The 25,108-nt window shown below is 38.9% G+C and overlaps 3 protein-coding genes across 4 annotated transcripts in view; 1 reads left to right on the forward strand and 2 right to left on the reverse strand.

Moving 5' to 3' along the window:
- Positions 1-25,108, reverse strand: part of LOC112045895 (uncharacterized) — a 159,705-nt gene that overhangs the window by 93,360 nt on the left and 41,237 nt on the right. Inside the window, exon 2 of the mRNA XM_052883159.1 lies at positions 16,615-16,650. The gene's annotated coding sequence lies outside the window, so the exon portion shown is untranslated. The remainder of the gene's footprint in view (positions 1-16,614; positions 16,651-25,108) is intronic.
- On the reverse strand, positions 5,781-12,699 carry LOC112045910 (uncharacterized). The gene is made up of 2 exons (XM_024082297.2): positions 12,277-12,699; positions 5,781-11,230 (listed from the first exon to the last, which is right to left on the reverse strand). Exons 1-2 carry the CDS (start codon positions 12,604-12,606, stop codon positions 10,898-10,900), a joined length of 663 nt encoding a protein of 220 aa, XP_023938065.1. The 5' UTR covers positions 12,607-12,699; the 3' UTR covers positions 5,781-10,897.
- On the forward strand, positions 19,073-22,431 carry LOC112045908 (uncharacterized). Of its 2 annotated transcripts, none has more exons than XM_024082295.2 (3): positions 19,073-19,222; positions 20,588-20,787; positions 21,324-22,431. In XM_024082295.2, exons 2-3 carry the CDS (start codon positions 20,601-20,603, stop codon positions 21,944-21,946), a joined length of 810 nt encoding a protein of 269 aa, XP_023938063.1. In that variant the 5' UTR covers positions 19,073-19,222; positions 20,588-20,600; the 3' UTR covers positions 21,947-22,431. The 2 variants fall into 2 exon arrangements, with proteins under 2 accessions (XP_023938063.1, XP_023938062.1); XM_024082294.2 differs by having other exon boundaries at positions 19,084-19,372.

Here is a 25,108-nt window from a genome sequence, read left to right on the forward strand (position 1 = left end):
GCATTATACGTAAAAATTTTACTAAATGGAAAATTCCATCTTTAGTACAGTTCTGTAATGAATCCTCAGGATATGTAGTGTGTTTTTGCATTTATGATCTGCAGATCATAAAAGCAAAAACTTGCAAGCCATGCCATTGAGACTAACCATTTAATGTTTATAGGATATAAAAGGGACACATTACGAGTGCTTAACTAATTGCTTCATAATGCCTCTATATTCTCAGTGTCAGTCCTATCGATGTAGGCAAAAATATATCCTAGTTTATTACCATTTACGTACTAAAAACACTTTTTCATACTTAGCCCCTCGTGTCGAGTTGGGGGCACGAGTAGAGTAGGTACCTACCAACTTATCTCCGTGTATTGCGCTCTCATCTCGGGTTTTATTATCATCGTTTCCAGGCAACAAAGTTTTTCGCCAAAAGTTTCCAGAACACTCGACAATGGGAACAGCTGATTCGCCCATCCGGGCTCAAGGTCCCCTAGGCCGAGGTTGCGTCCCCCGCGCCCCTCGCCCCGCACGCCCTCCGCGCGGGGGTTCGCCATTTACCCTCCCCTCTCACACCCCACACCCCCTAGGTTGAGGATCGGGCGAGGGAAGCGAGAAACTCGATATATTTTGATTAAAAGCCATACGCAGAGTCGAAATCGAGCGGATGTACCTACTGAAGCAGGTAGGTATGTATTTTTCGTACATTGCTGTTGGATAACGTAGGTACCTACACGGTATACACATACATAATGTATGCCATACACATACATGATGTGCATGACATCATGCCGATCGCGACCAACACACGATCAGTTTTATCGGACGTCAAACCGTTAGCGCTGCAGGCATGTGAGATTACTTGATCGTCAGTAACTGCATCGTAGCTACGAGTACAAATAAGTACGATATAATGCTAAGTGGCAAGCCACACAAATGTAACAAACGTATCTTCCCACCTACCTACTTTAGTTAGCAAAATAGCATGAGGTAAAGAGGAGTAGGTTAATCAAGACGTACCTAAGTCTGAAAACTTGCTTGGATGGAAAACGCCCCAGAACCAACGATATTTTGTATTATAGACATGTCAGGTCCCTATAGCTATTCATAAATAGAATAACCGTATTTACTATTCATAAATAGAATAACCGTAATTTCAACTTCATGAAAAAAGATCAATATTCTATTTTTGAACTCTGTGAAGCTCTTTTCCTTAGAGGTAAATATATGACATTTTATGCCATATTTACCTGGCACGATTGTTCCACTCATTAATCTGCCTTATGCCTTGTTCGGATTACTTTATTATTTTAGTCGAGTACGAACAATTTTTGGATTTACCGCCCAAAATGTCGTACTCGACTAAAATACTAAAGTAGTCCGAACTAAGCCTGAGTGACGTCTAGTGACGAGGAGGATCTATTGTTCCTGTGGATGCTTCGGTTTTGGAGTAAAAAGTACGCAGAGTCTCTGCGGAGTGAGTGTGCATATTCAGACCATACGCAAGTAGGTAGGTAACGAACTAACTAGGTACCAATATCTCGAAGCTTTTTGCCAAGTATTTTTTCTGTATACAGGTTTTGCTCCCTCTATAGTTTTCCTTCTGCATTAATTCGAGTTTCAAGCAAATTGCATTTCTTTTTGATAACAGGCAGATATCTCCGAACCGTTGATAAAATTACGCGTGCGACGTTGCCGCGCTTCACTAACGGTAGACAACATAGCCTGTCATTCGAAAATAAACTCTATCGTAACGCAACAAGAGTTGTGTACAAATAGTATTGACAGAAAACGTATTGTGAGCCGGTGTATGCGATGTTGCCGCTTCGCGCAGCGCCATTTGCAACTGGATGGGACACGGGTCGCGGCGGTTACGCCACACTTTCTCAAAATAAAAACAATGCATATTTTATGTGTTGCTAATGAAATGCCGGTGACGTGTTTCATCATTGCAATATGATGGATTACTAACTGTCAGTTGATTTATTTGCTATTGATAGCAGATAACTACCTTTCTCCAGTCTCATAGAGCTACAAAGCTTAGACTATCAGATTGTTAGGTACCTACTCTTCATACTGTCTGATCTAAGGTCACTCGTATATGTACCAACTGGAGTTAAAGTTGCTTCTCGTGCAAATTCGACGCCATCGCAACTAAGCCACAGCTATACAAACGTATACTTTTACTTACCTACTGATATACAATATAGCCCTACATACAGCTAATAAATGATGAAATGAGAAAATCAAACATTCCTAATACACTCATATCCGCTTTATAGAACAACTTTTATAGCGTTCTGTGAAGATAAAACTACTAAAGTTGTCCCCTATCTATTCTACGCATAACTCAACGTGGTCGTAAAGCGATTTGGAATATTATTTTCTCAGAAGAAGTTTCAACGGAAATTATCTGATTGAGTCACCATTCACGAATGTCTAAATCGATTCGTAAAACTATGCCATAAAAACATATTATGTATAGGAAAGTGATAGGTATTTAGCTGTAAAATTATGAATTACTACCGTACACACGCGATTTCGTCCGCGTGGAATTGAGTTTTTCACAAATCCCGTGGAAACCACGTATTTCTCCGAGATGAAAAGTTAGGTGTTAATCCAGAGTAAAATCTATTTCCATTCCGAATTTCAGCCAAATCGCTTCAGTAGTAGCGGCGTAAACTAACATACATCCATACAAACATTCGCGTTTATAATATTAGTAGGAAAGTATTTAAAACTGGTATCACGACACTCGCTTATTAATTTTTCATATTGATTTAAACAAGGGAAGTATGAGTTAGCTGCACTGCAGCATTGATAATGATTGAATGAAACCACACTCTGCTGCTCTGTTCCTGCTCCCTGCACCTACTTCAACATAAATGTACCTACCATTTTATTAATAGGTTATTATCTTTTTTTATCAGCATCTCATAACAAATTTTATTATTTATCAAGTTATAGTATTTAATTCAAAATGTTCGCTTTGCCCGACTCACAAATAGCGGCATAGCTTTATGTAGCAGTCGTATACGCGCTGGTCTTTGTCGTTGGACATTAGCCGCTGGTCGTTGGTCGCCTGGCGCTGGGCGTCGGTCATTGGTCGGCTCGGTCGGTCGGATTACTCCGCCTCCGCCGGACGTGGGCTATCGCCTTTCACGAAGCCCAACTCGTTTCAATGTTGCATTGCCACAATACTGCTAAAAACATTCAACATGTACGAATATTATTTTTTTACTTTGTTCACACCTTTTCTGGTTGCTATTTCTAAAGTTTTATCCTGAGATTTCAGAGTCTCTGGATTTTGCATAACTCATGGAATCTCCGGATTTTAAGAATTGTCATTAAAATGAAAGTCGTGATAGCCCAATGGATGTATGTAATCTCTGCCTCTGAATCCAGAGGGCGTAGGTTCGAATCCGGTCCGGGAATGCACCTTCAACTTTTCAGTTTTGTGTATTTAAATAAATTAAAAACGTGTCCTTTACCATTTTCAAAAGAAAAACATCGTGAAGAAACTTGTATACCTGGGTATTTTCTTAATTATTGACGTGTGTGAAGTCTTTATGCTTTCTATTTTGATGTTTATTTGATGTTCAATTCTAAAAAGTCTAAAAAAATTGAAATCTGAGGATCTTTCAATGGAAATCGGAGAAGTTTTCCAAAATTACATTTTTTTATCTGGTAACCCAATTCACACCATTGTTTCTTTAGCCTCGCTGACGTGTATCGTACGCATAAAGAGAAGTAGGATCAGTTATTTTAAGTTGTCACGTTTGAGGTGATTAAAATAACAAATGGGTAATTTACAGGACGATTAGAGACCTAAAAATAAATTTAAATATACATATAAAAGTTAAAGGTCACGAAATCTCGAAAAACTATTGTTATAGAAAGATGAAATATGGCAGGGAGGTAGTTTATAATTAGAAGACATCCGCTAGGAATTGATTTTGCGATAGGATTATATTATGGAGGTCTAATGGCAGACGAAGTCGCAGGCCTCTGATCTCGCGATATAATTTGAAGTTTATTTGGCAAAAGAGCACTTGTCATCTGATATGAAGAGACGATAATATGTATAGTGCAATGTACTCGTAGAAGAATACAGACGCTGAATCAATTCCGGTCTAGATATGTTCCGACTTGCACGGACTATAATAACCTCCCCGTAACTGCCCAGTCAGCTGTATATTAGCTACAATCTCACCTGATGGTAAGTGATGAATGAGCAATCGAAGATGTAAGCCGGCTAACTTGTTTGGAGAAGGATGAATATCCACACGCCTTTTGGTTTCTACACGACATCGTACCGTAAGTAGGGTGGTAACTAGCCACGGCCGAAGCTTTCCACCAGCCAGATCTCGACCAAATTAAGAAAACCTCAATCGGCCCAGCGGGAAATCGAACCCAGGACTTCCGTCTTGTAAATCCACCGCGCATACCATTGCGCCACGGAGGCCGTCAAGTTCTCTCATTTCTTTCTCTTTTCTCTCTCATAATCACAACTCAAAAAAAGCTGTCGTAACGGAACGATAAATCGCCTAGCCATGTACAAATTCGGTAATTCTAAGATTAAACAATAAACTCCACCGTCTTTTTTAGATTGTCCGTCATAAAATAAGCAATCGAAAGTTGTCTCATATTCTCAAACACCCGATTACTAAATTGGCATAAACACCAATACCATACTCTGTGCCGATACATACACTGGTATCTAACAGGCTAATGTTCTGAATTGCAGCTGTAATGGCGACAAAGCTTTCAACGTGTCGTACCAACAATACAATCGTCTCTATTGTATGCTCCGAGGAGAGTCGGTGTGCTTTTTTCGTCAATATAGCGCCGCTGCGTGCATTATTCATTAGATTCGCTGAGACACGCCGCAAATATGCGACTGAACTTTGAGCGAGCGAGGCGTGACACCGCGCGCTCACTACGGAGGTAGAACTTAGACGCGATCGACTGTACCAACATTTCCTTATTTCAAAGTTTAAAGGATAGGTTTCGTCGTCATCAACCCATATTCGGCTCACTGCTGAGCTCGAGTCTCCGCTCAGACTGAGAGGGATAAGGTCAATAGTCCACCACGCTGGTCCAATGCAGATTAGCAGACTTCACACACGCAGAAAATTAAGATAATTCTCTGGTATGCAGGTTTCCTCACGATGTTTTCCTTCACCGATTGAGACACGTGATATTTAATTTCTTAAAATGCACACAAAAGCTGGAGATGCATGCCCCGGGCCGGATTCGAACCCATACCCTCCGGAATCGGAGGCAGAGGTCATATCCACTACGCTATCACGACTCTTAAAGGATAGGTATAACGATTTGAAAATAGAACACAACCTACTCTGTTCATCACGCGATCTGTTACTCAGATTAGATTCGGGCAGTCAGTCGAGCTGTGAGCATGATTTCAGGTAATTTCGTTAACACTTATTTTTGCGTAGGTAGTTTTACGTAAGTTTGTTCAGCTATGTTAAGTAGGCAATAAAATCACACAGGAAGTAGTAATGGTTCTTTTTCTGTGCCATTAATTAAGCACTAGAGCGATAAGCATCCATCATCATCACGTGGTGCCATTGCCATCACGGAGTTTGGCGGTCATTAGTCAGAGCGGTGTTATAAGTATAGGATTATCGTTAAGCATAGGGTTATAGGACTTAATAATAATTATACTGATTCATTAATAACTATACCTATAGAAAATAACATCTATCTAATAAATATACCTATCTACTCGTACCTACAAAACGTCCTTTTTATATTTTTGATTAGATTTGAAAAAGGTGGTAGATAAGTTTCATAAGCCACATTCGATGTTTACAACTGGCACGCTGTGGAAACACAAAAATTTTTCAGTGGCGATGTCAATAGCGCTACTGAGCTCATCAGCTCAGGTTTGCTAATTAGCATAGTTTTAACGTGCCACTTGCGATCCGCGTATAACCTGTCTACCTTTTTTTCTTCTAACATCATTGGTGTTAACATCTAAATCAATGGTAGGCACACAATGAACATGACGACGCCATAAAATGACACTGTTACGACATAGTAGCGACAGTACCTACGCAGATATCAATCAGTCGATTGCGTACGTATCACTTATCTAAAGTCTGCGATTAGATAACAGACATACCAACAAAGTAACATGGATGGATTAACATTTTTTTAATGTTGTTGTTATGCATAATTCCACGGAACACGGATTCCCGAAGATATTAATTGCAATAGTATGAATGGTATCGGAACGCGAAGGCGCGGGGTGGCAACGCGGCGCCCGCACGGAGCGGCAACGTGGCGCCGCGGCATCCGACCCGCGCCCGCAGCCGCGGCCGCGCGGAGCGGCAACGCCGCGCACTGATTCAGCAGATCGCATTCAACGAGCAGTTTACCTATATCTATCTAGTACAGCCTTAGCGTAGCTATTTTGTTCCCACAAACTACCTACCTATCCGCATACAGTAGGTATAGCAACAATGTTGCAATGAATGTGTGGTTGTGGTTGGGTGAAATTTTACACCAGCAGTGGATGATTTTTTTTTTATTCATTACAAGTTAGCCCTTGACTACAATCCCACCTGATGGTAAGTGTTGATGCAATCTAAGATGGAAGCGGGCTAACTTGTTAAGAGGATGAAAATAGTCACCCCTTTCAATTTCTACACGGCATCGTACCGGAACGCTAAATCGCTTGGCGGTACGTCTTTGCCGGTAGGGTGGTAACTAGCCACGGCCGAAGCCTTCCACCAGCCAGACCTGGACCAATTGAGAATCGATGAGATCGAACCCAGGACCTCCGTCTTGTAAATCCACCAGTGCATACCACTCCGCCACCATGATAAAATAAAGAATATTTAATTTATTTATAGGTACATCTATCCACAAAATGTTTAAGTAAACCATACCTAACCCTTGATATGTCACCAGTTGGAAGTTGATTGCCATTTCATTTCATCAGAAATCCATTTTGATGTACAAAAATATCCAATTAAAGAGCGCTAAGTTTACTCTGGCTAAGTCGTCGATACTGAGCGGAAATAAAATGGTAAGCACGATAGGTGGATAGTGATATTAATCAACCTAGAAAGTTAGATGTCTACCTACTTAGTCAATAGTAAATCTCTTGATCTGATAATTATATCGCAAGTCTACCAATCCCGCGGGATTTGTGAAAAAATAAATTCAGGCGAACGGAGTTGCGTGCGTCCGCTCGTCAATGGCACTTCATAAATGCAATAATGCACTGCCTACGCTAAGGACTCAATACAAACCTTTGTTGGACCACAGAATACATAGTTGGACAAGGAATTTTACAATTTTTACTTATAGTCCATTATTATTATTATTAACCCATATTCGGCTGCACTTCGGCTTCACTGCTGAGCTCGAGTCTCCTCTCAGAATGAGAGGGGTTAGGCCAATAGTCCACCACGCTTGAATTGGCAGACTTCACACACGCAGAGAATTAAGAAAATTCTCTGGTATGCAGGTTTCTTCACTATGTTTTTCCTTTACCGTTTGAGACACGTGATACTTAATTTCTTAAAATGCACACAAATGAAAAATTAGAGGTGCATGCCCCGGATTCGAACCCACACTCTGAGGAATCGGAGGCAGAAGTCGTATCCACTATGCTATCACGTCTTCACCCTAGTTAAAAACCTTAAGCACACCACTGCCGCTCGTGTTATAATGTGTCACTTGTCCTAATGATATTTTTACAATGTCATTGCTTGTCTACTACTATAAATTATACAGTTTTACAATTCTGAGTCCATACATGAATGTACAAAATTCTTACAATTAGGTATTATAAAAAGCCTATATATAGCTCAATGGTAAAAGGACCCGGACACCGGAGTCAACACCGAGAGTTCATGGTTTCGATCCCAGCCCGCTAAATATACGGAATATCGGTCATATTTAAAGGATATGGCAAATATTCCATATAAAAAAGGTATAGACATGCATGTACTGAGCGGCACGGCTCATGACCGGGTCGCACCCGCGCGCCGCTCGCGTCACGCATGACTGGAATTCCGGCCTTCCCTCCGGAATAGCGCCGTGCTCTGGGGATGCTATTCGACGCAGTGACGTGCACTTCATACGTGCATTAAGGTACTGCATACTCTGACAAATGTTTTGTTGATGCTTATCCACTAGTGCATACCCTTGATCAACAACCTTATGCACGCCACTGATTCGACGGTATAACCCCGGCTGAGTAGGCAATTGGCAGGCTAGCAGACGCCCCGCGGTTTCACTCGCGTACTTTTATTTATTTATTTTGTGTTTATAGTTCCCGCGCGAATATGGTTATACGGTTATATTTAATGTAATTTTAATTTAATTTATACGATAGGCAGCACATTTTCGTATCTATGAAGTGCATACTACTACTGGTTATACGAGGATAAAATGTAGCATAGGATCGATTGATGATTTATCATCGTAATCAGAAGTTTGACGTCCCACTACAGGGCAAGGCCTTCCTCTGTATAGGCGAGGGGATATGAAGCTTATACCCACCATTCTTCTTTAATGCGGGTTTGCGGACTTAGGGTGATAAATTATAATATTAAATTTTCTAACTACCACTATCAGATGATAATGACTATCATAATATTTGATAGTGGTAGTGACCGGACAGACGGATTTAAAAGTGCTCACCGAGGTTCCGAGGTGTAACACCAATGTCCTAACTGAAATTTTCTTAGAAGAATAGCGCTCAGTGCATAGCCCGAACAAGGACTCGAACCCGGGTATAGTGAACCGATGCCACATAGGCTAGTTGCCACTGGACCAAAAGACCGGACGCAAAATCTATATCTGGCTGGCTGCTTTGCAAATGATTCACCGGTTCTGTCCAAATTAGTTTAAGATAATTAGGTGTATCTAGTATTTGCGTTTTATCCATTAATAACGAGACAACTGTATTATACAGGGTGTCTCGTTATTAATGGATTTTCAAGTTTCAATTTTACTTTCAAGTTTCAAGTTTCAATTTCAAGTTTAAATTTTTTTACTTTCAAGTTTCAATTTTACACAAGTATTATTTAGGGTATGGAATATTGAACAGCTGCGTGCACTCCGTTTAGTTAATCACTTATTTCAAAAGCACTTTGTTATAACGAAAATATAAGCTTGATTGAGATATTATAGTTGCCGGAAAACTGTACAGTAAAAGTTATAGGTAGGTAGGTACATACGAAAAATGGTTAAAATTTTAGCTAGGTAGCTAGCCAGCTAGCTAGGTAGGTAGGGTAGGTAGGTAAGTCAGTTTTAAAACGTGGAGATAAAAATATTTTACGTGAACGTGCGAAATATGTCGACGGCATGGCCCCCGGACCTCTAGCGGTAGGGGGTTAGGGGGTGCGGTGTCGAGACCCACCCCGGGACACGCGGTAATTCAATGAGTTTTGCGACCCCTAGGCACGAGATTACGTGCCTTACTTTATAGTATAGTACCTACTACCTACCCACACCCGCCTCATTGGTTCATTAGTTAGCCTATGTGGTTTCGTATCACGAGGGCCTGGGTTTCCGTCCTGGTTGGGGCTATTCTTTCTTTCAAGAAATGCGCAGTAAAAGCTATAAGCCCAGAGTTGGAATTGGTACACTTCTGAGAGGACGATATTACTATTACGAATAAATACTAAGTCATTGTTGGATTACATACTATTCAATGAAACAACGGCGTCTAGCTATACAAAAGTCCGTGGGCAACATGCATGCATTTTTTTACTGTGCTTGTATTACGTAGATAGTAAACAAACGTTCAGTACGTTTTCTACCTTATTTCAATGACCTGTAGGGTTTATTTTACCCCACCGACGTGTATGTATGCAGGAGAGCATGAAGATGCAGATCCGATCGCACAATTCACCGGATGTGCATTGTGTGGGCGGCCGCCGCACTAGCGACTAGGGCTGGTTATAACAAAAGGAATACCTGGCAGGGTTGATGTCTAACAAAAAAAACAAAAATGCAATAACAATGTAATGTCATTCGCAATAATGTTCAATTTGTTGATGGCAATGATAACTTTATACTATAGATAGGTTACGTCCCAACAAAATCACTGCAAAAAGTGATCCGAATTTAGCTACACCACTGAGCGCACACATGCACAATATATTATATAGTTTTTATATTATATATAGTTTTTACACTTCCTGAACACACAACTCGACATTTTATACGATATTTTGTTTAAATAACGGTCGTTGTTTAATAAGCGACTAAATGAAATTAAGTCAATTTTCCACATTTGTCCGTCTTAGTTTTGATGCGCTAGTGCCCCATCTCTAGTATAAAATATCATTGGTTGATGGTTCTTTTAACATCAAGTGGGCCATCCATGGGCCATCTGTTTGACTAAAATATTTTGTCATTTAGTATAAAAAGTGTCCTCAATATGCAAGGGATAATCTGCAATTCTTTAGGAACAACATGACAGAAGAAATTTAATCTTAATTGTATACAACATTTTATTTACAAATAGCGGACTCTTCCAATATCGTCATATTTCAATAAATTATAACAAAATTTTGACAATTCGTAGGTACACGGAAACTTTCTTCTTTAAAAATATGTTATGTAGTCTTTGAGTTCATCGCGAACAGGCAGACAGACAAAGCAGAGAACTTTGTTTTACAATATGTACAGACTACAGAATAACAATAATGTAGGTAAGTCTATACTTCTATAGCCAACTTTTATAAGGAGTTTCACCGTTTTTTTCCAACAGCTGTCTTAAAGTTTTAACCCATTTAATCCTGTTATTCCACCTTGCAAAGTTACTTGCAAATTTTTGCAAATTAAAATGTCTCTTTTTTTAAATTTGCATGCCTAGGCCTCACGGCCTAAGCTTCCTAGCATGTACGTCACTCATCTAACTAGGCGGCATCACAGCCATAAACACAGAACTGTCCGTCCTGTCCAACTCCTCCAGCTCAAGGTCGAAGAATATGTTGGCGATGCGGCGCTCGGCCAGCAGCTTGTTCCGAGGGTTGAGCTTCCTGAGCTTGTGCGCCACCAGCTGGCCGAAGGTGGCGCACTCATCGGGAGACTTCGAGCAGTCTTCTTCTCTTTCTCTTTCATCAACTTTGGTTTTGCTGAAGCTCCTCTTAGCGCGCGCGGGATGGATAAACTCATGTTCTCCCTCTGATAGATTAGCTGATAGCAATTGCTCGTACTCAGTCGTCTCCTCCGGTGTTGCTGTGTACTGAAATCCATACTAATATTGTAAAAGTGTTTGTTAATATCTGACATAACCTTTAACAAAAAGTTATATCTTTCCCAAAGGTGCATTCATGTTCACCCTTCAATTGGGCACTCAACCGTTAATCATCAAAATTGACTTGACAACGTGTATGTCAGGGCCACAAAAAATAATTTGGGGTACCCTAGTTTTTGTTAAAATTGTGAGGTTCCTGAAGTATAGCAAAATGTTTATACGCGGCCGAATCCACGGGCAATAGGCAACTACGAGTAAATATATATACTCAACTGGATTGTAATTGGACTTCAAAGTCATAATATATCTGGCGCAGTTGTTCTATAGACTTAGTCTTATACTGTATAGAATAATCAATTCAGGTTATTTAAGTTATTTTTATTATGCTAGATGTGGTTTCCCCACAAAATTGTCTATAATAATTATATAGTTAGTAGTCGCCAAGCGATTTCGTGTTCTGGTATGAATCAAGGACACCCGCGACTTCGTCTGCCATTTTATAAAAGCTGAATTTCCGACCAGGCATTGTGTTGTTTATATCAAAAAGAGATTAGGCAGCGCTTTCCATGAATGCTCCCGGCAGTGGCGTAGTTAGGTAACCATGGGCCATGGGCCCTGGTGCAAATAAAATATGGGGCCCCATTACTATCTAAATTGATTAGGTTTTATCAAGTAAAAATATTCATTAGCATTAATTTATTTTTCGTTTTTGAAATTTTTCATGTTCAGTTCCATCGCGATTTTCTGGTAAGGATTCGAGGACCCCCTGAGTTTGAGGGCTCCGGGCATTGCACAGCCTAGCCCCCGGGTAGCTACGCCATTGGCTCCAATTTCCAACACCCATTGAAATATTTCGATAAATTAACATCAAATCTTAATAAATTATACACCAAAACCTTTCTCATAAATCAATCTTTCTATTAGTGAAAATCACATGAAAATCGATTTAGTAACTCTCGAATTTGTCGTAAATGAACAAACAGACAGACTCGGTAAAGGACATTTAAGTAAACAGTACTTCGTCACATACTCACTTCATAAGTATTCTCCCCACTATCTTTGGCCGTCGTCGAGTCCAAAATAAACAAGAGCGAGTTGTAAGCGAACCACGACGACTGATAGCTCTCGCCGGGCGGGGCGCAATTTTTTGTCACTTTCTGATGCTCCTTGGAGAAATAGGACCGCAAGCTCTTTATCTTGTTCTTCACCATCTGCACGTCCAAGCAGTGCTTCTGCCCCAGGGCGGTGAGGGCGCCGTACCTTTTCTTCTTATTCGTGTAGTCTATGTTGTTCTGGTCCCAGAGGATGCGGCATGTGTGGTAGTCTTCTATGAATTCCAGCGTTTTCTCTTTGTCCTCCGCCATGTCTCGAGGCGTGCGCTAGAGGCGTGCGCCATCGCTACACTAGATATGACGCATGCAATATGGCGGCTGCACGCGTGCGTCAACCGCAGGCGGGACGTCAGTTGAAGGCACACATAGCCTGCAAGTGCCAGATGTGCTTCATTTTTGATGACTAAAAATTTGTCAGGCTACGCTCTTACCATAAGCAATTACCGTAGCCAATTATGGATTTTGGAAAGTAGCAGGAATCAAGAGCCCAGACCCTCAACTCAACTGTCCAAGTATAAAGAGTAATGTTTATTCTGCTTTTTTCGTTTGAGCTAAAATGCCGTAATGAGTTTTCAGTTTCTTCAATCTCGACCAATAATATCGAATGCCACAGACAAACACCCATTTACAATGATATTAAATACTGTTAGATGTGTTACTAGCGCGTGAACAATGGTGCTCAAAAGTGGAAATTTATCGTCAACTAATTTAAGCGTCAACTCAATGTTAGTTGTGGTCAACAACGAACGTTTTTAAACAAATAATACCGAAATATCGTCTTATTTATTAATATTATAAATATATTAAAGACAAAATTGTGCATGTATGCGCTCATTGTTGTGGCCACTTCATTCCAAATCACCGCAAAAAGTGGCATTCGGATCACTTTTTGCGGTGATTTTGTGGGGACGTAACCGAACTATAACATAAAATTATCATTACCCACTCATAAGAAAATATTGATTTAGAAGAATCCAAAGTAGGTACCTATGTGCCTATACCGACGTACTACCTACGTAACTAATATTTATTACCTAAATGCTAAGTAAGTAAGGATGCTCAGAAATGAGTTTCCAGTCTAGCATAGGCAAGTTCATGAAATAGAAAATACTTAGAGAAACATTTGATCCAAACCGCATTAGCTCCATTGGATTATTTATTGCGTTAATTGTAAAGACAGGTACAGACTAATAGTTCACCGTCATCGATTCGATCATTAAATTAAGCGAACGTAGGTATGGAACTTGTAGGTATTCCTTTTCTACACAGGAAGCGTAATGGAATCTAAAAAAAAAACAGCCACAAATGAAGTCGTAAACAAACTCGCAGTAATTTAGCAAAGTGAAAAAAGCGCGCGCCGGCCCCTGTTGCTGTTGCCGGTTGGAAGTGGGTCGAAACGGCAACGTCGCCTAGCGGTACCGGCGCGGCAACGCCGGCGCGACGTTGCCGCTCTGGGCCACCTACATCAATACCACGGCTCGCACGCGGCACGCCGGTCCCAGGCGCCTATACTATGCTACGCGCGGCCGCTGAAATATGGCCCATACATAAATACATATAAGAGCTATCTATACGTTTGTACGAGTTTACGTGGGTACGCTCGACGCCCACCCGACCGTACACGACGAGACTGTTTTGAAATTGGAATTTAGAACGCGTGCACAATATTCTTTTTAAAAACTAATTTTATTATCTGTTGTTTTCGGACTATTTTCGAACGTACACTTTCAATGTCAATGCCCAATGGCGTAATTTAAATAATTGTATCATAATTGCACGTTGTTGATTGATTTGAGCATTCACAATCACGCATACTGTTTACGAGCTAAGGACTAGAGATCTGCTAGAGACCTTTGCAGGTAGGTCGCACCTAGTTGTTAAAAGAAAGAATTATTTTTTTGTTTAGATAGGTAATGACACAACTAGGTACATGATTTCACTAATGTTATCCGATAAAACTGATCGTGTGTTGGTTGCTATCTGCATGATCACGTCCTACAGTTTGCGCTGCAAGAGTTAGCTTATTGGATGGTGAGTGTCTAGCATTAAGTGAAAAATTATCGCCTATAGTAAGCCACGCTATAAACAGGTTCTAGGCGTAGACGTAAGCCCTCTTGTGCCTGTGAATTCACCAGCAACCAGTACATACCTAGGTAGATATTTCTAAAGATCCTGGGTTCGATTCCGGTCAATTTAGGAAATTGTTTTCTAATTTGGCTGAAGTCTAGTCTGGTCCGTTCAAATATCGGTAACCCCATAGGTTATATTAATTAATTGAGTTAAAAATAACCAACATAAACGCATAGAACGGGCCCTAGTAAACCTAACATATCTTGAAATAAAAAAAAGCTTAACTTTGCCCCACTGTCTAGAAAAACCGGCCAAGCTGATTTCTCCCTCATTATTTTAATTAAAGTCAATATGGCGGCAGCTAGACGCCATTGGGCTACTATAATAAAGTTTTTATAAGCGTTAATCGACTGTTGGTTTTTTATATCTATATAACTGATCCGTAGAGATTCGAAGCACATCAAATTTCCATACAAAACAACCTATTGTTTTTTTAAACCAACCTTGTATCAAAGCAAACTTGGCTAAATGAAATCGCCCAAGTGCGTGTCAGGCCATGGGCACTATCGGGTTCCGTAGATTAAATTAGCACTTTAATCCCTTATGTAATGACCAAAAATACCGATAACCATACCTCCACACCATGACATAGACGATGAAAAATTCATCCTCACTTTGCATGTAAAGAAGGAACCCCAAAAAAATAAAAACATTTTTTTTAACTTTCTTTTTACCATTTTATAGACGAAATTAATACACATACCCATATCAAATTTCATCTTTCTAGTTTTGACAAACTCTGAGTTATTTTACTGAAAACAAAAACTAGAGAAATAAGATGGAGTATTTTTTTTTTTTATTCTTTACAAGTTAGCCCTTGACTACAATCTCACCTGATGGTAAGTGATGATGCAGTCTAAGATGGAAACGGGCTAACTTGTTAGGAGGAGGATGAAAAGCCACACTCCTTTCGGTTTATACACGGCATCGCACCGGAACGCTAAATCGCTTGGCGGTACGCCAAACAATTCGCCACGGCCGAAGCCTCCCACCAGCCAGACCTGGACTAATTAAGAAAATCTCAATATGCCCAGCCGGGGATCGAACCCAGGACCTCCGTTTTGTAAATCCACCGCGCATACCACTGCGCCACGGAGGTCGTCTAAAATTTATATTGGTAACTATTGATTATTATATTTTAAGTATTAATTTACGTAATTTTTGTTAGTGTTAAATTTTTAAATACTAATTATGCAAAAAGTTTGTAAATGCGGATGTCAAGGAGACGCGTAACATTTGGTCTTTTCAAAGGGTTTCACCGACTTCACCACGCTCCCTGCAAAGACTCCTTCTGGGTCATCTTTATTCTGTGTTTTAGACAATTGAAAAATGAAACAGGTATAATTAAGTACTTACTTATGGTTTTTTAAAAATATTATTTCATACAATTATATTTTATTTAAAAATACTATATCTTTCTGATAATATTTTGGCAACTCTAGCCCACGCAGACAAAAAGTTAAAAACTTGCAACGTTGCTATCAACAGCTAGTAAGTAATTTTCGTGTAAATATCCACTAAACTTACTCAAACTTAGTGAATAGACCCCCAGAGCCTGAACCGTCCGAGTGTGTATGTGTATTGTATCAATGGGGATGATGACTAGGTTTGAATATATTGATTTTTATGATACATTCGGGTAAATAGGGTCAATTTTAACTAATTTATACATAAAAAGCAAAGATTGTCTAAATGGTTGCAAAATAAATGAGATTATAAAATTTCAAAATCTATTAAAAATCTTTTATCGTAATAACATGAAAATTCATACAGTTTTAGCTTCCTTACATTAAATGTGACATTTCTTAATAAATGAACTATAAACATAAACGCACAAATAACAAAGATATGAGTAATTTTGTTTGAACGCACATACAAATCTAACGATCATTACATTACGTACGACGTCATTAGTTCGTGCTATTTTGTATGGGGCGTTTTTCAGGGATCCGCGGCAGCGCCGCAAATCTGACCCTTTAAATCCCTGTAGCTCCGAAAGTAATGATCACAGATACCCTGTTACTTTGACAAAATTGCTTTACTATTAGCATACTCTTAATTTATATACAATTTATAAAACTGTCATCATCCCTATTATGACGATAAGTAGTTAGTTAGCTATGTATTTACCTCTCATCCCATTTACACGCCTTTAGTTTTATGTACCTGTAACGAAAAAATGCATTATAAGTATAAATTAAATGTTACATTTAAGTTTATTTCACCGAAAACGGTACTATAATTTATAACAAACCAAAGCATGGTAGGATATTATAGAACAATAAATTTCAAGATGGCATACAAGCATTATATTAAGAAGAACGTAAAATGACAGTTTAGATTTTTTCACAGACGAAAACGGGGGCGTCCGCTAGTAGGTATTAAATATATATAGTAGGTACTAAAGAACAATCATTTTGTAACGTAAAACTTCAACGCGGGATAACAAGAAAAATTGAAATTTTTCGCTGTTCAACTTAAAGTTATGAAATAATTTCTAAACTTATGCCATCGCTTCGGTAAACCAAATGCAGATCTCTGCACATTTGGGATATACCTACCTACCTACTTTTAAAAAGGCTAACTTCAGAGCCATAAAGCCAGTATAAAGCCAAAATATTTTTATTTAGTTTTTGGCACCTCCTTCGACCCGATGATCAGTAGTAGATTAGAGTTGCTCTGACACAGTGGCGTGCATAAGCTTGTTAACCAGGGTAGACAGTATACCGTGCTATAATTTAATAGTATTGTACTATTTGTATTTCGAGTCTGTGTACTATATACTGTTGAAGAAATATATAGTACGCAAAAATACTATATTTGCATCAATGAAATCGAACTAACAAATCTTTCATTTTAAAACGTTATGTACATTCGTTTTCAAAAGATAGCGTCTAGCGTATTCAAACTTGTCTATCTTGTCAATTTCTGAACTTTAAACGAAGAAATTACAAAAAAAGTTAGCTTTTGTTTATGACAAAAAAAAAAATGCAAATAAATATAATTTTTGTAACTTTTTTTTCGCTTACTCCATAAAATACGTACTATATTTTCTTTGAGCGTATTGTAAATAATTTCTATGTATGTGTATTACTAATACTAAGGTTATTTTGTTTTACGCCACCTGCTGATGTCCTTAAGTTTTCCTAACCGAAGGTTGCCTGGAAGAAATCGCTACTACTAAGGCTGCCTTTTGTATGCTGATCTCTTCTTAATTTGTTTTTATTCCACTTCTATTTGTCTTTGTGGTGTGCAAATAAAGTATATATATCTATCTATCTATATTTTTTATAGCCAAATCTGAAAAATACTATATTTTTTTCAAAAAAAGTTGGCAACCCTAAGTATACGTGAAAATGGATCAAAATGGGAACTTCCTACTGCAATGCAGGTTCATAAGGGCAGGCTACTACATCTATGAAGTGCACTCTGACCTAATAGATGGTATGTTATTTTTCGCCTATAAGTAAGTAATATTTGTGTTCTATAAAGTCTATTGAAATTGTTATTTTCGTTTGACGCTAGGCATGCACAAATTGGCTGCATAAACGATACTTAAGATGTGGCTATGTGGACGCCTACCATTAATGTGTCCCAGTCTACTGTCTACAGAGTATTTTAATGCAAACAAGCCTTTTAAAAATGATTGCGAAATCTCATATCATGCTTTTCAGCTTTGTCATCAGATGATAATGATGATACCGGAAGATAGGTTCATTAGGACTATTGTAGTGTTCGTACACACCACACAATACGCATTACATACCAACCAATTGTTTCAGTTATTTTGATTTTAAAACCAAACTACTAAACTGATTCTTATGATAATTAATTAAATTTCCACAGCAAATTCCACTACATTTATTTTTGTATAATATTTATTGTACAAAAATCAATGCCAAAGTACAGAATTGGCTACATTACTTATATGTGGTAAGCATAGGTGGAACCAGCATGGGGCTGACAAACTTTCAGATATCGTAAAATGTGGTATGTCCGACTATTGCAGGCTCTCAGTTTACTGTGCCCATTTGCATGACCTATGTTTTCATCTTAGCTACGTATAAGTAATTAGGTATATCACATAGCTGAGACTATAATATTTAATATAAATTATCGTAGAAGATATCTAATTGAAGACGAGATAAATAATTTGGTTACCTCACACTACCGGTCTGTAGTTACCGGTAGGAAGTTACGAGTAATTCCGTTATTTTTAACCGACTTCCAAAAAGGAGGAGGTTCTACGTTCGGCTGTATGTATGTTTTTTTTTTTTTTATTTATGTAGGATAAAAATAAATTACAGTAAGAGTAATAATTTATTATTTATGTATTATAAATAATAAATAGACATACACAACACATAATATACAATCATAAATTAAAAGTGTTTCTTTTAAAATAAATAATTAAGTTTTGTAGCGAAGGCGCGGCCGGCGCCACAGCGGCGGCGCGCGGTTTCGTTCGAGGGACTCACGATTGCGGTTTGCGACGTTGCCGCTCCGCCGTGCAGCCTTGACCGTCGCTCTTAGCTCAATGGTGTAAGGATCAAATTCGTTCGCGCAGCGGTTAGACGCGTTCTATCGCAGCTCCAGGGGCGTCATTCCGCGCGGTTTCCTCGCTACAGTCTGACGCATACATTCTCACGTAATAAAGTTTTGGTTTTGACTATCATCCAGTGTTTCAAAAGGGGTGTGCTACGGATATATTCAGTACCTACTAGAACAAATTTGCAAGGTACGGAAAGTGAATGTACCTATTTAACATTCGTATACTGTGGTGATATTGCTAGTGCGTGCGTCCGCGACATCGACCGCTGCGTTTCGCGTCCAACATGGTCGGTTGGTTGGTGCTGAGCATCAATCAACCCGAATCGTCTATTATTAGGTACCTACAACTGTGGTGCTAATACTTTAAGACAATTTTGTGATTAATAACAATTAAGTAACATTTTGTTTTATCTAACACTACTATGTGCAATGTGTGCTTCCGCTATTGTATGGATAATGATTAATTCAGAAGGTTCTTAATGAAGTTCTATTGGTTCTAAAAATAATTCCGACCAAAGAACAATTAATCAAAGTAGCGCTTTGTTTTGAGCAAGATAAAGAATTTGGAAATTTCTTTGTAAATAATTTTTCTCGCTTGGAAAAAGCAATTGACAGTCGATGCGTGGACTCAACCAAGAAGAAGCTAGATTAAGGCCTAAGTCTCGGTCGAGTTACACGTATTGTACGAAACAACCTAACTATGGGTTATTTATAATTCTTTGAGAGGGAAATTAATTAATATTTTACCGGGACATGATCTGTAGTTAAAGGACCTAGAAGAAAGATAAAAGTAGCAAATAATTGAAAAATAAGTAACTTTCTATCTAATATGCCCCAATAGTTCCGTGGTTAAAGGACTCCGGACTCGAAACCGAGATCCAACGCATGACCTTTCGGGTTTGGATCCCTGCACGTTTACTTTTGTCGTTTCCAATATTTACACAGTATTTACTACTAACTTAAAGGGAAAATATAAGTCATGGGATGATAACTAGGTTTGAATATATTGATTTGTAAGATACATTCGGGTAAATAATATATAATAATAAATCATACATAAAAAGCAAAGATTTACTGGATATTTGCAAAATAAATAAGATTATAAAATTTCAAAATCTATTATAAATCTTTTATCGTAATTAGATGAAAATTCATACAGTTTTAGCTTCCTTACATACATTAAATGTGACATTTTTCAATATATGAACTATAAACAAAGATATTAGTAATTTTGTTGGAGGTGCATGTCCCGGACCAGATTCAAACCTACGCCCTTCGAATCGAGGGCAGAGGTCATATCCACTGGGCTATCACGTCAAGTCACGTTAAGAAATTAAGTAGGTATCACGTGTCAAACGGTGAAGGAAAAACATCGTTAGGTAACCTGGATAATACTCAGTATTTTCTCAATTCTTTACGTATGTGAAATCTGCCAATCCGCATTGGATCAGCGTAGTGGACTAAGGCCTAACCCTCTCATTCTGAAAGGAAACTCGTGCTCAGTATTGAGCCAAATATGGGTTGTCAATGGACATTACAATAATTGTTACAGCATAAGAGTCAACATGTCGACGTACTCGCTGGACGCAGAGAAGTTCATAGCGGAGATCCGCAAACACCGGCAGCTGTGGGACGTGGACGAGGGCGGGCGCCCGTTCCGAAACAGGGCCAAGGAGAAGGCCTGGCGCGCCGTCGCGCGCGTCTTCATCCAGGACTTCGACACGCTCAGCGAGACTGAGCTGGCCGAGGTTTGTGAGTATCACGGCCAGAACTACATTTTTGAAGTGATACTTATGGGAAGGCAAACTGCTTGGTGACGTAAAGAGTTACAGCTGAAGTTGGCACATTTGTCAGTAGCACTTGATAGAGCGAACTTCGGACTTATTTTACGACCACACTACCTACCACTGGTGGTACAATTGAGCCAATTTAGAAAATATTAATTTCTAAACTGACTGGAGCTGGGAATTGACTACCAACTGCGCCAGAAAGGTCAAAAAGTAACAAAAAAAAATCAGTTGTTGTTGTTGTGTAAAGTCGGTTTACTGACGATAGTTGAACGTGACAACGTCATAAGAAAATACTGATGGATTATATGGTTAATTACTGTTTAATAATCTTCATAGACCAGAATATTATACTTTATTTCTTGTAAAAAAGTTAGCAACCCTAGAGCGAGGGAACGACGCATGACGTCAACTTTTTTCGCGTTTGCAGCTCCATCGAATTATAAGACGTTGTCACGTCAAAAAAGTTTTATTCTACTTTAAATATGTTATTGTTCTCAGACCGCAAGCTGTACAACAAATGGCGGAACATCCGCGACGCGTACGTGCGCAACATCCGCAGCACGCGCGTCAACAAGTGCGGCAGCTACATCTTCATGAAGCAGCTCTCGTTCCTCGACTCGCGGTACAAGCCCAACCCCAACGCCAGCCGGTCGGACGACCAGTCCAGCGACGACGGCGACCGAACCAACAACGACAACAACTCGTGCGACAGCGACGAACCGTCCATCATCGAGAATCTCAAACGACGAAGAACATCCAGTAAAAGGAAAAAGTCTGCACCCAATTCGAACGACGAAGAAACTCCTCGGAAGAATAGGCCGAAGTTGGAAATAGTGGATCCGGCGTTGAGCGACATGGGTTCCGTACAGTGTCCGGAGTATGAAAATCCCATTTCAATGTCCCGGCTCAGTGACGAGGGCGGCGCGGACACGACACAGGTGCCGATGTTCGACGAGGACCGTTCGTTTTTCGACTCACTGTTGCCGGCGGTGCGCGAGTTCGACATGGATCAGAAGCTGAAGTTCCGATACGAAGTTTTGAGGACGATCAAAGACATCCGCTCGCAAAAGCAGAGCACTTGCAAGCCGGAGCCATCGTCATCTGCGTATTTTATTGACTAGTGCTTGTTTTTTCCAAAGTTGCTTGGTATAAATTTGCAGCAATATACAACCCGGATATGGTTGTTACAATTACATCCCAGCGTCTTGGGAAGCAATTCAAACATCAGCCTAACCACGCCGCCCCGCATTACAGCAGCGTGGTGGGTCTAAGTTCCATATCCCCACTCTAAAGATGCCAGGGCCAGGCATCCTTACATAGATTTAATTTAGGTATTCGTTAAAAATGATAATGATGATACCCAATACTAAAGGTGCTGACATACTGACCAACCATCACATACTTATTACATTTTTGTTCAAACTATATTATTGTACCTAAATAATATTTAATCGGAGCACCGGGTCACCAAATTGATTTACATAAATCGCCCGTTAAATGATTTCAAAAACTTAATTAGGTAATAACTACATAATGTTATATTTCAATGTACACTATTGTAAATACCTATACCTAATAATAATTAAACATATTCCGATTAACATGATATCGTTTTTGTTTTAACGTATATACCTACTTATAACTATATACATAATATGTCAAAATTATTTTACATTATGGTAACATAAAACAGCATAGTATATGTAGTGGCTAACAGTTCTAACGTCTTGTTGATTGAGAAGCGTGAGTGGCAATATTGATAACGTAAATATTTATTTTTAATTTAATAAAAAAGTAAAAGTTATTTTAATAGCCATGCTCTCGTTGGTTCATTTGGCAATGGTTTTGTAAAATTAAGTAGTAAGGTATTCTTATAAACATTTAATTTAACTGTAATAACTAATAATAAAAAAAATTCAACCGACTTCCAACTCAAAAATTAACCTAAACTAAAAAGCAAAAAATAACATCTTACCTATGTGCTACCTTCTGATCTGTTTGAAGGCGGTGCCAAGCCAGTGATGTTTTAATTCAAGCCGTTTAAATTACACAATTTCTGTGGTTCTTTCAGAAACGGCTTTAATTAAAACATGACACTGGATTGGCACCGCCTTCAAACAGATCAGAAGGTAGCACATAGGTAAGATGTTATTTTTTGCTTTTTAGTTTAGGTTAATTTTTGAGTTGGAAGTCGGTTGAATTTTTTTTATTAAAATTTTTATTTTTTAATTTTTAGTGTTAGCACACCTACTGAGTGTGAACAAACCTACTGACTGTCTGACTGTCCTCCGTCTTCATCACCAGACCCCCTATGCAGTCACAATCCAAATGGGTGAAAAGTTCTCATCAATATAAAATTTATCAAGTCCAAACACAAGGTAGCTACTGTGAACCGTCGAGGAGACCCTTAACTCTCCTTCATCTTCATCACCAGACCTCTAATACAGTCACAACCTATCCAGGTGGAAAGTTCTCATCAATACAAAATTATCAAGTCAAAACACAGGGTAGCTACTGTGAACCGTCGCGGAGTTCCTTTAACTATCCTTCGTCTTCATCACCAGACCCCTAATACAGTCACAACCCACCTAGGTGGAAAGTTCTCATCAATACAAATTTATCAAGTCCAAACACAAGGTAGCTACTGTGAACCGTCGAGGAGTTCTCTTCACTGTCCTTCGTCTTCATCATCAGACCCTTAATACAGTCACAACCCATCTAGGTGGAAAGTTCTCATCAATACAAATAAATTAAGCCCAAACAAAAGGTACCTGCTGTAAATCGTTGACGAGTTCCATCGTCTGTGTATCGGCTCCATCATCAGACCAACTCCAGATCTTCATAAAATTGTAGTGGTTTAAAATACCTTATGGAAACACTAACAAACGCACTAGCCGTCTCTACGATTTTCGAAAGTTCCCCTCAATTTCTCCAGGATGCCATCATCAGATCCTGACATGAAAAAAATGGGACCACCCTGGAATCAAACCCTTCAAAACAAAACAAGAAGTTTCAAAATCGGTCCACAAATGACGGAATTATCGCTGGACATACATAAAAAAAAAAAAAAAAAAAAAAAAAAAAAAAAAAACATACATACAGCCGAACGTAGAACCTCCTCCTTTTTGGAAGTCGGTTAAAAATAAAATGAAAATATAGGCAAAAATTCAGAATTTTAAATGCAAATCCAAAAAAAATTGCGAGGCAAGTTTGATCTTTTGGACGAAATGAAAATACAAAAACGCGGCCGCGCGAGCTGGCAACGCCGCGTTTTATTGAATAAAAAATATTATTCACTCTGCGAGCCAGCGCTTGGCACTTCTATATTTTTAAATTTTAAATATGGCGTTTGAATAATATACTGGACGGTGCATTTATAATCTGTGCGCCGAGATTCTTTATTTGAAAATATGTTTTGCAGCAATGCGTCAAAACCTCGAAGGCTGTTTAAAAAAATAAATAAAACACGAGCTGTGCAACGTGCGTGTTCTATTTGCCTACCTACCTGCCTATAACCTAAATTCATTCTGTTCTGAGGTTGCACAAAGTATAAGTATTCCTGAACTGAATAAAGATGTGTAGGTAGTTTAAAATGGGCCTAGTTGTTTATCTATGTTACGCAGATTTAACAACTTTATTTAAAAGAAAGATAGCGCTTGACTGTTTCAACTAGGCTTTGGCACGGAAGGCAATAAAGAAGATTTAGTAAGAAATGTTTAAAAGCTTGCGATATACCGCAGAATATTACTCCGTTTATATTAGCTGTATTGTTGCAGCATAACATAGAGGTAATAAAATAGTAGTAACTAAAATAGGTACAAAATGTAGGACATCAGGTACTAAATGATATCTGAAATGCAAAGCGTTCAGAGCACTAAGTCGGATCTGCCCCTATCCATGACGTCTCTACTTGGGCCTGTTACATTATAATCCCAATATGAGCATAAATAACTTGCATGAAAAACTAACTATTTTTAATTTAATCTTATACGGTGCCATTAAGTTGTAATTGTAATATATTATATAGTTTATACAAAAAAATCTCAGAATAATAAGGCACTTTGTAATAAGAGCTCACCCGGAGCTATGGTGGTATAGGAGTACATCCATCTGTTTCATCAAATAAAAGAAATAATTTAGCGTGACAGTTGAATCAGAAACCGAAAAGTTGTTCAAAAAATTACACACTAGCGACATTTACACTCCAAAGATAACGAAATCATATCGCAGACGGAATCGCAGGACGTCATCTACTTTATCTTGAAATGAATAAGTAGTTAAAG

Source organism: Bicyclus anynana, chromosome 8, assembly GCF_947172395.1.
Source record: "Bicyclus anynana chromosome 8, ilBicAnyn1.1, whole genome shotgun sequence".
Classification (NCBI taxonomy): domain Eukaryota; kingdom Metazoa; phylum Arthropoda; class Insecta; order Lepidoptera; family Nymphalidae; genus Bicyclus; species Bicyclus anynana.

Coding starts and splice junctions, on each gene's coding strand:
- LOC112045910 (XM_024082297.2), bottom strand. CDS start 12,606: ATGGCGGAGGACAAAGAGAAAACGCTGGAATTCATAGAAGACTACCAC. Junction 11,231..12,276: donor GTGGGGAGAATACTTATGAA/GTGAGTATGTGA, acceptor TATGGATTTCAG/TACACAGCAACACCGGAGGA.
- LOC112045908 (XM_024082294.2), top strand. CDS start 19,320: ATGGTCGGTTGGTTGGTGCTGAGCATCAATCAACCCGAATCGTCTATT. Junction 19,373..20,587: donor CCCGAATCGTCTATTATTAG/GTACCTACAACT, acceptor TAATTGTTACAG/CATAAGAGTCAACATGTCGA. Junction 20,788..21,323: donor GACTGAGCTGGCCGAGGTTT/GTGAGTATCACG, acceptor TATTGTTCTCAG/ACCGCAAGCTGTACAACAAA.